The following is a 14,330-nucleotide window of genomic DNA, read 5'->3' as shown; positions in this document are numbered from 1 at the left end:
TTTGGTTTTTTATATTGGCTTGATTTTTTACATAGTATTGTCAACATGCATTGATGAACTGTTTGCAGACTACATTCTGCCTTTATTTTGCACAGAATTATTTTGGCTATCCTGTTACAACAGGACTCTGCAGACTATGGCCTTGGACCACATCCAGCCTAATGCCTGCTTTTGTAAATAAAGTTAATACAATATTGGCAAACAGCCACACCAACGATTGACATATTATCTGTGATTGTTTTTGTGCTATAATGGCCAACTTTTGCAGTTGTAATTGAGACCATTTGATGAGTCATATGGTCTAAAATATTTGCTGTCTGACTTTTTGCAGGAAAAATTTGCGAACTTCTTTTTTTTCCCCAAAGAATTCTCTGTATTTCTTTTCTTGTACTTAAAGGTCAGTTTGTCCTTTTTGTTGTAGTCAGAATCTAAAGTTAATAAGTATAGCTTTTAAAAGGAGAATGGTGTGTATTCTGTTACTTTTTAAAGTTTTATGTGCAATAAAGTTTTTATTTTATATGCAGTACTTTTTCTTTTCCACATAACTGTCCAAATTGAGATTAAATAGTAAGTGAGAAGTCACTTGGAATTGTCCCTCAACTGGATAGGGTTTGACATCATGTTTTTATTTGGTCGCTGTCTTTAGCACAGAAAAGGCTTGAGAGTTCCCACTGCTGATTAGACAGCTAATTTTACTCTCAAATTTCTTTATTCTCTCAAAACATTCCCTTCTCTGTTTTCTCCTTACACAAACTACTTAAGAAATCACATATCTTCAGAAGTAGAGAGCTTATTCCTAGTTTTAGAGTAACCATAAAATCTCACACAGAATAGTTTTCTCCTATTTTGCTGTCAGAATTTTTCTTAATGTGCCTTCAGTATGCATATATGGTTAACTGGGAATAAATTGTAGATTATTTTGATATAGTGAAGCACTAAGCAAGTGATTGGGCAACAGTGCCAAATAAAACTAATTAGCATTTTTATTTTGCAGTATTCTGAAGAAGTCCTAGCTGTTTTTAAGAGTTATAAATTAGATGATACTCAGGCCTCAAGGAAAAAGATGGAAGAATTGAAAACAGGAGGAGAGCATGTATATTTTGCAAAGTTTTTAACAAGTGAAAAGGTATGAATCTCCTTTTTTCATGAAGCACAGTAAGAAATATTTTTGGTTTTTTTTATTTAGCTGATAGCCTTGTAAGTTAAATACAGTAGAAAAGTTTCTGACTTTATTTTTTGTTAAAACTGATAAATGTTACTTTGAGAGTCCTGTTTTTTCTTGTATAAGTAAGACTGATGTCAAAGGTAAACGAAATTGTTCTGCATTGTCTGTTTTGTAAATTTACTTTAGGATAAGTGGGTTTTAGTTACTTTCAAGTACATATATTTGAACCTTAAGTTAGGATTTAATTTGCACTTATGAAAATATTTTGTAATTAGTTTGCCATTTAGGTACAAATAAGGGGTTTTAAAATCCCCTGCTAATTTTATTTATACAGTTTAATGAGTGTTTTTCATTTACAATGCTAAGGGATTATGTAAATTCCTAGTCAGGATGGCACATTGAGTTTGTTTCAGCTCACTCCTTTTGCTCCAAACACATAGCAGTGATAGGTAAAATCTAAAAAGAAAACCACAAAGACAAAGCTGGGCTTCCTTATCCAGAGCTGGATATATCTCTTCATGGACCCAAACTGCCAAGTAGTCACTGTGAAGAAAGCCTTGGGCCTCCTGGATTCTATATTTCAAGTAGGTGGCACCCAAGAGTTTGGCTATAAGTGAGACCAGGTGGGTTCCATGTGGGATGAGCAGCCGGAGCCACTTTCACCTGCTTGAAGCCAGAGACTGGGGTAGAAATTAACCCACTTTTGAAAAGAAGCTAAGACAGATATTACCATTCTTCTGCCAAAGGCTGTCCTTCCATTCAAAACTCTGATGAATTCCGAAATCCAGTGCTAAGAAAGATCACCTACAAAATCAACTATTGATGTATATGTTCCAAAACTTTAAAATATGTATGTTTTGGATAATCAAAGAGATCACTGACAATGGAACATCCTTTGAGAATAGGAAATTGTGAAACTTAAAAATTTGAGCAGAAATGAAATAGAGCAGTTTAATATGACAACTAAGTGAGAGTCTTGAAAATGAAAAATATGATCATTGAAAGCACAGCACATAGAAATTAAACAATAGATTGGACACAGGCGACAAGAGGAACGGGTGATGAAAAGTTCACCTAAAATACAGCACAAAGAGACAGACTTTTTTGCTAACCTGAAAGCAGTTAGGAGCCATGGAAGATAGACTGAGAAATTCCAGCATATATTTAAGGAGAATTTCCAAAGAACAGAAGGGAGAGAATGGTGGAAAAACTAAGGGACTGAAGGAAGTCCCAAGTTCTCACATTGAAAGCATGCTGCAGCTGCCAAGCAGGATAAAGAAAGATGAATCCGTACTTCAGTACATTATGCTGTTACCTACGAGGACAAAGAGAAAACCTTAAATAGGCCACCAAAGAGGGGAGGGGAAAAAACCCACAAGTATACTGGAACAGACTCCTAACAGATACCAACAATAGGTACCAGAAAACAGGGGAGAAATATTTCTGCTGAGGAAAAAAACAAAAAAGAAGGAGAAGGCAATGGCAACCCACTCCAGTACTCTTGCCTGGAAAATCCCATGGATGGAGGAGCCTGGTAGGCTGCAGTCCATGGGGTCGCTAAGAGTCAGACACGACTGAGTGACTTCACTTTCACTTTTCACTTTCATGCATTGAAGAAGGAAATGGCAACCCACTCCAGTGTTCTTGCCTGGAGAATCCCAGGAACGGGGGAGCCTAGTGGGCTGCCATCTATGGCGTCGCACAGAGTCGGGCATGACTGAAGTGACTTAGCAGTAGCAGTAGTAACAGCAATCATGTCACCTGGACCATTACAACAGCCTACATTCTCAATCACTTCCAATTTACCCACCCCTGCATGCTGCTGACAAACTGACCTTTCTTAAAATTTGCATGGCCTTCTCCTACTCAAAAATGTACTGCAACTTTTCACTATTTATTGGGTCCAATCAAAACTTCACCTGGTTTTCAAGCATTTCAACCAAACACCTCACTGATCTGTCACCTCCTTCATATCTAATATATAACCAAACCTTGTTGATTTTACCTATTAAACATCTCTAGAATCTGTCAAAAAAAAAAAACAAAAAAGAAAAACTTAGCTAGAATAGTGTCTCCTTTACCAACTCTTTGTGAGCGTTTTCACTGGTGCAGACAGCGAGGGCTTTCAGGGTTAGGCATTGGAATCCCATTAGGTAGTATGACAGAGGTAAAAGCAGCTTTTAGAAGCTTAAAACTTTATAGTATGGAAAGAAAAAAAGGCACAGAGAATTGCAGCAAAGAATGTAAGGCGTGATGTTTTGCATTTTTACTTCCATTTGTTGCCTCTTAAGCAGCAAGTTTAATCTTAAATTTCAACATAGAACCCTTCTTGTGCAATCTTGATATTTTTCCCATGTATTTCCGGCATACAATGCAGGCATTGATGAACCTTTAGAGTTTTACTAAGTGCAGTTTGTTCGAAGACTGTTGCTGACAGTCATGCCAGTTTTAACATATGAGTGTGCTTCCACTCATCTGAGAAGGCAAACACAATTACTAAACCTTTTATCAGTACATGAAATAAAACCAACCTGAAATGGTCCTCAAGGTGGGAGGCCTGAACTGCCATTTTTCTTCTAACACTCTACTCTTTGGGTCTAATGCAGGGCAGCCCCATGAGTATCAGTGAACATAGTGGAAAGTTTAGGACATACTCATCATTCTTTCTTGTTTTTAGAATCCCTTCTGTGTATGAGTCAAGCCATAGTTATGCAAACAAGATAAGAGAGTAAATTCTTTGGGGCTGCCAAGCAGCCATGTGTAGGCTCTGGATCTGGAGCCTAATTCCAAAAGAATTGGCAGAGATGACTGGTTAATTGATAAAAAGATAAGAATAAAGCTGGAATGAGAAATGACCCATCGTGGCTATTATTAGCCAGAGTAATAGAAATTAATAATAACTGTAGCAAAAGAACCATCAAAAATGTTAGCTCCTCTAGAAGTGAGAGCACTACATAGTCAGGATTTAGATAAAAACATAAGTCAGTATATTTATAAGTGCTGTAGACATTTGAAAAGAAATGTTCAAAAAAAAGAAGTGTTCACGAGGGCGGTCACTGCCACTTAAACAACTTTCCCAGGATTATGTAGGAACTTGGTGATCCCTTTAAATAATTTAAGAAAGAACTGTAGTACACTTGAGAGAGGTTATGTTTTCCTTGAAATCTCTCAAGATACACAGTTGATCAGTTTTATTCTCAAGATACACAGTTGATCAGTTTTATACAGTATACTGATCTGTATACTATCTGTATCAGTTTTATACAGTATACAGTTTTTTAATTGGGAAATAGGCAGCTCCTGCAGCAATACTACTTTTGTATCAGAAAGACTGCTGTCCGATTCCCCATACCTTGACAGACAAGTCAGTGGGCTTTCACAAAAAAGAAAAGGCTAATCAATCAACAGAAAAAAATTAATATTAAAATTGACATTATTTTTATCAGAAATTATTAGGCAAACTGGAGATTATATACAAGCACTTTCATTTGAAGTAAAGGAAACATTCTAAACTAGCTCAGATAAGGCAGGTAGAAGCCCACATCACCAAAGGTCCAAGAGAAAATCATAGATTCACGTGCTGGATTGCTGTTGGTTTGTTTTCCAGAGAATAGTGGTTTCCTTTTAAAGAGATTTGTGTTTTATAGAGTTTTGCATTTTATAATCTTACCCTTCTAGTTTCCTTGCAGTGCACAGCTAAGCTTTGTAATTCCATTGGTTTGCATTAAGAAGCAATAAAAATAGACCTAAGAAGTTTTAAACTTACGTGGAAAAGAGAACACAAGAGAATTTAACAACTGGAATATAGAGCAAGTGCATAATAATTTGCAACCACGGAGGATGTATACGACTAAAAACTGATCAAAAAAAGTTGAAGTATCAGGGTGGAAAGAGACATACCAGGCAAATACCAACAAAAAGAAAGCTGCATAAATACAAATAAAATTTAAGGCAAAAAATGTTAAGTAGAATGAAGGAATGCATATTAAAGGAATGAGCCACCAAGAAGATATCGTACACTTACCTGCACTTAATAATATACCCTCAAAATATATCAGAAAAAACTTCAAACAATATGAGAAGTTGGCAGGTCCACAGTTACAGTGGGATATTTTAAGTGCCTTCATCAAAAACTGATGGGTTGAACAAACTAAAGATTAGTAGGTATATGGAAGATTTTAGCAGTAATGAACTTGAGTACCTGATGGTTCAGGCAAACCAAGATTAACAGGTATATGACAGTTTCGCATAATAAAAAAATAATCCTGATGTATATATGGAAACTTGTACACAACAAGTAGAGATAATGTCTTGAGTACACATTGAATGTTCACAAAATTTGTGTACTAGGTCATAAAGGAAGTCTCAGCATATTTCAGAGATTTACTGTTGTACGGAATACACACAATCTCTGTCTACAAGGCAGTTAAATTAGAACTATGAAAAGGATAGTTTTAGGGCCTGGTGCAATGGGAAGACCCAGAGGAATCGGGTGGAGAGGGAGGTGGGAGGGGGGATCGGGATGGGGAATACGTGTAAATCTATGGCTGATTCATATCAATGTATGACAAAACCCACTGAAAAAATAAATAAAGGAAAAAAAAAAGGATAGTTTTAAAAGATACAAATGTATGGAAACATGAAAAGCATTCTCCAGGAATTAAAGAGGAAGACACAATGGAAATTCTAAGTTTGTTATAAATACGTTATTATACAGCAGATTGAAAGTATTTTATGTCGTGTGTGGGTCACAAAGTGAGAGGTAAAAATATTACTTGAAATGCACTAATGAAAAATTTAAGAAAGAATGACTAGCTGAGAATTTAATAAGCTCAAAAAGATACAGAATAAGCCTTGAGAGAAGTAGATAATAGCACAAATTAATGAAATATAAGAAGCTATAGAACATAGCAAAACCAAAAACTTGAAAAAAAAATTTTATAAAAAGAATTTTTATAATAGTTCTCAGAGAACAAGCCTGACCAAGGAAAAAATGAAAAGGTACCAATAAATTTATTGTTAGCAATAAAAATAGGAGTAATTGGAAGTCAAAAGAGACAATAAAATGTGTAAGAGACTATATTCTGAACTGCTGTTTTTAGATCTAATGAAATAGTAATTTCGTAGAATAATTAATTGCCAAAATGGATTCACAAAGAAATTAAAAACCGGAATAAACATAGAACAAGGAAGTAGTAACCAAAGTGACACCTTTCAGATTACATCAGGCCTGTATTTTTTTAGGTAGATATTATCAGTACCTCAAGGAATAAAGGAAAAGCAACCTAGGTTCTTATATGAGATTAATGTAACTTTTTTCTTTAATGTAACTTTTAAATGAAATCACGATAAGGACAGAACAAGAGAAAAAATGTATATATCAATTTCACTTATGAATAGAGATGAAAAATATATTGTAAAAACTAATCAACTGTAGTTATTTTTAAAAAATAAAGACCAAATAATAACTAATACTTATTACAAAAACAAATCAGAAGGGAATTCAAAAGAATTCTCAGTAATTTCAAGAACAAGACACGGATGTCTACCAACCATATTTCTGTTCAGTGCTATAATGGAGGACCTAGTCATTTCAGTAAGAGAAAACAGAAAATAAATGAGAGTTGAATGCCTCAGAGAAAAAAGACTGCACTGTCTGTATTTGAAGGCAATATAATCGTCTACGAAGAAAATCTGAGAGAACCGACAGACTGTTTCAATTGAGGAAGCTTCAGCAAAGTTACAAAAGGAAAACATCAATAGTGTTCCTGTTGACAAAATGTTGTATAAAACAGCAGTGAAAACTAATACCTGGGAGAGATATTCATGGAGAAAATGATAAAAATGAAGAGGTCTGATGACATTTATAGATAGGAAGACCCAGTGCTACCTCTCTCAAAATACGTCCATAAATCCAGTGTGTTTTGAATCAAATCCAAATAGGCTCTTGAATAATTGATCTTAAAGTTTTTATGGAAAAGCAAAATGCCAAGAGTAACTAGGAAAATTTAGAAGAAGGTGGGAACAGTTGCCCTGTCAGATATTAAGACCTATAAAGGTCTAATAATTAAAACAGAGAGTGAGTATCAGTAGAGGTATAAAGAAGAAAAAAAGAACTAGAACTAGACAGTGTAAAAAGACAAGCCACAAACAAGGAGAAGGTATTCACCACCTCCAGAACCAAGAAAGATTACTATCCTGAATATTCCTTTGACAAAAACACAACCACATGGAAAACCGGAAAGATGGTATAAATAAGTAACTTACAGATACAGGAACCTGCATGACTAATGAGCTTAGAAAGGATGCTAAACATCTGTAGTAGCCAAAGAAACTTAAATGATGAGATAATCACTTCACACTTAACAAATTGGCAAAATTTAAGTATCCTAACAAGAAATATATTGACAGAATTGTGGGGAGCAGAGAGCTAGTGCACACACCACTAGTTGACTATAAATTGAAACAGCCACTTTGCAGAGCAATTTTATAATAAAGAGCAAAGTGAAAACTTCTTTTCCAAGAAGTGGGCCCTAGAGAATCACACACAAGACTCATTGATTGTAACCTATGTGTTTGTGAGTGAAAATGTGGGAATAACCAAATGTTCATAAGTAGGAAACTGGGTGGTTCAGTTCAGTTCAGTTCAGTCGCTCAGTCGTGTCCGACTCTTTGCGACCCCATGAATCGAAGCACGCCAGGCCTCCCTGTCCATCACCAACTCCTGGAGTTTACTCAAACTCATGTCCATCGAGTCGGTGATGCCATCCAGCCATCTCATCCTCTGTCGTCGCCTACTCCTCCTGCCCCCAATCCCTCCCAGCATCAGGGTCTTTTCCAGTGAGTCAACTCTTCGCATGAGGTAGCCAAAGTATTGGAGTTTCAGCTTCAGCATCAGTCCTTCCAGTGAACACCCAGGACTGATCTCTTTTAGGATGGACTGGTTGGATCTCCTTGCAGTCCATCACAGTTCAAAAGCATCAATTCTTCGGCGCTCAGCTTTCTTCACAGTCCAACTCTCACATCCATACATGACCACTGGAAAAACCATAGCCTTGACTAGATGGACCTTTGTTGGCAAAGTAATGTCTCTGCTTTTTAATATGCTATCTAGGGTGGGTGGTAAACTATGCTAAATTTTTATCCCATTGAGTTCTGTAAAGCACCAAAAATGGATGACTTAGAACAGGGGTCAGCACATCGCTCACTGCATGTTTCTGTAAATGAGTATTTCTGACTCCCAGCTACACTTATTTCTTAACGTGTTGTCAGTGCTGCTTCTGCCCAGCGACAACAGAGTAGTCATGGTGAAGATGGTACAACCACAAAGCCTGAAATAATTTACAGACTGACCCTTAACAGAAATTTGCCAACCCCTGAACTAGAGTTCCATGTATTAAGCTGTACATGTCAAAATAATGTATGAAACATGGCTTTTTGCAGAGTAATGCATGTAGTATAGTTTGAAAACATGCAAAATACCTTGACACTTATTGATGCCTCCTATATATAATAGTATATGCGTTAGAATCATCAACACCAAATACATGGCAGTGCTTGCCATAGTGAAAGGAGTGTCTAGAGGGGCGTCAGTGGTTTCGATGATATTCTGTTTCTTTAACAAATGTAGAACAAGTAAGAATGTTAGGATTTGATATGTAACTGGATCGTGAGATGTGAATGTTGTATTACTTAACTGTGCCTTTTTGAACTTTAAGAAATACTCCATAATTTGAAAATTAGGTATTTTGATCTGATGTGTTAATAATGACAAATTAGTTAAGAATTTGATCAAAGTGAATGTCTTAATATTTTGTTTTCTAGCAAAGATTTTTTTAAGTATTTTGTACTAAAGTAACGGAAATGGAAGATTTCATATTTCAGTTTAATTTTACAGAGGGTATTGTTTTGCTTTTTAATTTTTTATCAAAATTTTCAAATGTGCAGAAAGGGATATTTTTTATGTGTACAGTTTATTGACAGAAAGGCACATAAGAATAGCTAAGAAGAGTAGCCTGAGCCTTTTTAGGTTTAGGATAATCATCAGGAAGGCAGGCCTGAGCCTAAGAGGTGCAGTAAAAACTAAGGGCAATAAACGGCCCTTTATTCACAAAAAAAAGACAACAAAAAAATATTTCACCCATTGCATCATGTAAATGTGTAATTTTTAAAATAACTGAAGAAAAGTAGAACTAGAAAATGTATATTGTGGAAGAAAGAATATAATTGAGTGTTTCCGTTTTAGTCTTTCCTCTTACTAATAGTTGTGTGACCTTGCAGGGGTCATTTTAACTTGTTGGGGCCTTGTTTTCTTAAGGATAGTGTGAAGCAGTTAGTTTAAATGATCAAACTAGTCTTTCCCATCTGATTCAATGTCTTGTTGACCCCTGTTTTCAATCTGTTGTTTTTATTAAAAATTATCATCCAACATAAAAAGTAAATGTGGAAAAGATGATATTTTAAAGCTCAAGTTCATAAACAGTGCCTGTTTCTTCAAGCCAGGAGTTCTAGACTGAACTCCTCAGGGTCTTGCCTCAGTCTTTGTTCCTCCTATTTCTTTCTTCTCATACATATGTGCTCCAACTTCAGGTTTGCTCCTGTGGTTCATGGTTGCTGCTTTTTCCAGAAAGTCTTCCTGGAGTAGTTTAGGCAATTAGGTGAGTGGTTGAGCCTCTCCGTGAAATAGCCAACACTGGAGAAAAGCAGGCTTTGTTGGGGAAATTGGTGTGTTCTATTTTGGACGGGAAATCTGATGGATTGTCAGTGGGACATTCCGATGAGATGTGGAGTAGCTTCTTAGGACACAGATCTGGAGCTGATCGAGATGAAAGTATAGATCTGGTATATAGTTTGGTTAACAGCTTATATGTGGTAATTTAAAAAGAGTGTAGACTAGGAGAAAAATGCAACAAACCAAATCCTGAAGAAAATCAGCACTTGAGGGAGAAGGAAGAAAGGAGAGGAGAGGGAGAAGATTGAGAACTGGAGGAAAACTAGAAAGGTGTGACTTCATGGAAGCCGAGCATATCAGGCGGAACGAGGACTATGAAGAGTGTTCACTGAATGTAACAAGTAAGTCACCGGTGATCTGGACGAAAACATTTCCCGTGGGTTGGTGACGCAGTGCCCCACGGGTTGCGGCAGGCTGAGGACTGGATGGGAGCACGGAATGTAGCCAGTTCTTTCAAGAAGTTTTGCTCTTCAGGGAAGATGAGGTGAGGCTATGGGATCTTTTTGAGAGAAGTTATTAAATGCTCAGTGGGAAAGAAGAAAGGGTTGAAGACAAGCGCCAGGGTAGTTAGTGATGGGACATCACACAGGATCAGCTTCAGCGGGGATGCTGTGGCAGAGGAACGAGGCGCACGAGGATGTGGGCACAGTGGGAGGATCCCGTTTAGGGAGTGTCTCCTCCTCGTTGAGGGTAGAGGCGGCTGCCCACCGAGAGCGAGAGGGCCGGGTAGTAAGCAGTGCTCTGCTCAGTGCAGGGGTTGAAATAGTTGCTGTGGAGAAGCCTTGGAGAGTGAAGATGCTGATGGGAGATCAGGGAGACTTCTCAACTGGAGACAGTAGTGGAGCGGTGGTTGCATCTGCATGGCTGTGAGGTTTGTATTTTCTTTGAAGCAGCTCCACCTGCAGCCTCGGTGGGAACCTCAGTGTTAGGATAGAGAAGGTGACCAACGGTTGGTTTGACGCAAGTTGCCCTTTTGCCCGGTAGATGTGACAGAAGTATGGGATGAGGGTGTGAAGGAAGTTGGCAAGAAGGTGATTCAAGAGCTAGACCATGTGGTCTAGAGCAGGGGTCCCTTGACTACAGCTCACAGGCCACATCTGGCCCACTTTCTGCTTGTTTTTGTAACATTTAACATTTTTACATTAAGTTCCCGCATACTATCTATCACATGCCTCTTGGCTCACATAGCCTAAAGTATTTACTCTCTGGGACTCTAAAGAAACGTTTCCTGACCCTTTGTCTAGACTAAAATAGGGTTAGAGTAAAAACAGGATCGAGACTTAGAGATATGTAGAAAGTAAGGGTTCAAGGAACATAAATTCTCAATAAAGTCCAAATATTAAGTACATTGGGCAGTTGAGTGGCAGACCAGGAGGGACAGGAGCTTGTGAGTAAAGATTTCAGAGCTGGGGCGTCTGTGAGTGACGGCCAGGCCCGGCTGGGGCCATGGTAGTTGGGGACCAAGTAGAAGGGGCGGTGACGGTCCGTGGAGTTGAGGTCAGGGAGCTGAGAGCCCAGGTGGAGATACAGTCATCCAGGCCTGGAGGAAGGGAAGGCTGGGAGCATGCCAGTCAGCTTACTGGTTAGGGGTGGTTAATATGATAACAGAATCAGAAAAGACATGGGTTTGCTTGAACAAGAGCCGGCCCTGAAGGAGAAGTGTCTGGTGAGTAATGTGGCTAATGACTGTTGGCCGCCGCGTGAGCAGGCCACCCGGGATGCTGTTCTCTTGCCCTGTCCGTCCCCTGCCGGCAATGCCTGCTTCATCTGCTCCCATGACTGACCTGCACAGCTGCCCCCAGGCCCCAGCTAGTGAGTGTTCTCATCTTTAGGTCAGAGTGGCTTTGCCGGGAGAGGGTGTAGCCCAGCTGCTCGGTTAGTAGATGGAAGCATCGCCCAGGGAACTTGGAACCTGGAGCTGGAGACGGGTTCCAAGGGCCGTCAGGTGTCTCACTGGTTACGCCTGTAGAAGACGACGGACAGAGAGCCGCAGCTTGCCCTCCCTCAGCCTCTAGGGACTGATCAGAGATGCCTTCGTCGCTGAAGTCATCCTACAGGGCGACCACTAGGTGGCAGTGTTGTTGAAGAGCTTCCTCAGAAATGACCTTCAAGTCTTTTCTCCTCAAAATCCTGTGATAACACAGGTGTGATGCTTTTCTCTAAAATACAACAGTCCGTTTTATTCACGGGTGATTCTTCACTTCTGATTCTTCTCGCTTTCTTATTGAGCACCCACCCTGCTGCAGGCACTTTTAGGACAACAAAGAGCAGCATCTCTTGGTACTGTTTATCCATGGGGACCCTCCTTTGGCCACTGTTTCTTTATATCTCATTCTTTCTTGCCTTTACTTTTTTATATGTCTCCTTTTGTTCTGACCTCAGGACCACAGATAGAACATTGTTAATGACCGACATAAATCTCATGGCATAACTGGTTAAGAATTCTAAAGGAAGCCTTTGCTGCACTCTCCTGGGGCTTGTGTGGGGGCTCACGTACAGTGAGTTCTCTGCATGTTTTTTGAGTTGAAATCTTCCATTTCTGTAGTCACGTCACGTGTCCCTTTGGGCAGAGCTTGAATTTAATGTGCTGTTCTGTGTTGTGCTTGTTTTTTGAGTAGCTGATGGATTTACAGCTGAGTGACAGTAACTTCCGTCGACACATCTTGTTGCAGTATCTCATTTTATTTCAGTATCTCAAGGGGCAGGTCAAATTCAAAAGGTGAGTTAACATGGGTAATAAATGGCTTATAAACGTCAGCAAAGAGAAAGATTGCTTACTGATGTATTTGATGTATTTTCTTATGTACTGGGCTCATTTTATTTGTAAGGCTCACATCCCTGAAAACCGGATAACCAAGGGCTTTTGTAAGATACAAGACACTAAGGAATTCGTTTCAGAGAAAAGGCCGTCAGTGTCTTTCCTGGTGAGCGCCAGGCATCCCGGAATTCTCAGTTGTGGGTGGAGCTGTTCCTCACCTCGCTCAGAACTTGTCCCAACCTCATTTGCTAACTCAGCCAATGATGGTTTTTCTCCAGGTGTGGGACTGTCTAGGACATTACAACTGAAAAGAATTAAGTCTTTGAAGCACGGAGGAGTTCTGGTCTCTTTGGCTTTTCAGAGAAGCTGCTCGGGACCTGCGCTGTCTCGTACCTCCTGTGTGCAGCCCCATCCCGCCTGCCCCACGCACCCCTGAGGCAGAGCTCCCCGTACCCGGGTGGGAGTGTGTAGGGCAGTGTTTCGTCAGTCGTGTAAAGACGTGGCTTTCTTCCTGCTGGTTTTGGATCCTACTTTCCTCACTCACTAGCCACACTTCAGCTTTCAGACCTGTAATTTTAAGGTAACACATAGGGAGCACTCAAAGGTGTTATTATCCTTGTCTGTTGTGAAGGTGTGGTATGGCATAGTAGAAACGAGGGGCAGACCTGGGTTTGAAGGTAAGCTTCAGACCTGAGCTTTGAGCCCCTGTAGTGTGTTTAACATATGCACATCTCCTCGTTTTGAAAATTTAATGAATAATGTATGTGAAGTTCTTAGATCCTAGCATTATCAGTATTCATTGGATGGCTATAAACTGCAGAGAACCCAGTACACAGTGAGAGCTGAACTGAGGGCAGCTACTAACAGTTTGGGTCTGTCTTCAGCCTTCTCTAGGGTTTGGGGATTTCATTTATTACATTTAGAACGCATTTTAAAGGAACACAGTATGAGTTATTTGACTGCATCTTGGAGGAGGAGTATGTTAATATTTTCTCTGAGGCTTTTATGCCATATTGAACTTATTCTAGAGAACAGTCATTGCTCTGTTCATAGTTAATCAGATTGATTCAGTGAATATTTTATTCCCCATTATATACTTTAATGGCTTCAATTTCAGCCATCTTTCTAAAGAATTAAATACAAGACTTTTCTCTTACAATTTCATTGTGATTGTTCTCATTTTGGTAATTTTTGACACTGTTTACAGTTCACTTCTGTTACATGCTTTATGTTTCAGACAGTAGATAAATCTTAAAGTTGAATAAACATTCTTGTAACTCAAGCATGCTTTTATTGCTTTGTTTCCTAGTTCAAACTATGTTTTAACTGATGAGCAATCACTCTGGATTGAAGATACTACAAAATCAGTTTATCAAGTAAGTTCATCACGCAACAAACCCATGATTGAACAAAATGAAAATTTAGAATTTTCTTTGTTTCAGCCCCAAATAGGAAAATAAGGATAAAGTTAAGCTCAGGTACAAGACCACAAACACTTCTTGGTTCTCTGCCTACAACCACTCCTAAGATGCAGAAAGTTGTTGAAAGCTTAGTATATTCTTTCTAATCACAGCTACTATCTGAAAACCCCCCTGATGGAGAAAGATTTTCAAAGATGGTAGAGGTATGTGTTTTATGTTTACATAGTCTTTTTGGCACCCAGTAAACTCTCAAAG

General features: G+C 38.9%; 1 protein-coding gene across 2 annotated transcripts in view; it reads left to right on the top strand.

The window, feature by feature from the left end:
• The window catches only part of THOC1 (THO complex 1), a 39,384-nt gene that overhangs the window by 19,472 nt on the left and 5,582 nt on the right, over positions 1-14,330 (top strand). For both annotated transcript variants that reach the window (XM_043443903.1, XM_043443902.1), the window contains exons 11-14: positions 995-1,126; positions 12,515-12,615; positions 13,964-14,030; positions 14,228-14,278. In XM_043443903.1, coding sequence (XP_043299838.1) covers positions 995-1,126; positions 12,515-12,615; positions 13,964-14,030; positions 14,228-14,278 — 351 coding nt within the window. The remainder of the gene's footprint in view (positions 1-994; positions 1,127-12,514; positions 12,616-13,963; positions 14,031-14,227; positions 14,279-14,330) is intronic.

Source organism: Cervus canadensis, chromosome 23, assembly GCF_019320065.1.
Source record: "Cervus canadensis isolate Bull #8, Minnesota chromosome 23, ASM1932006v1, whole genome shotgun sequence".
In the NCBI taxonomy this organism is placed as follows: domain Eukaryota; kingdom Metazoa; phylum Chordata; class Mammalia; order Artiodactyla; family Cervidae; genus Cervus; species Cervus canadensis.
Note: the sequence above shows the minus strand (reverse complement) of the source record. Positions and strands in the feature narration are given on the sequence as shown.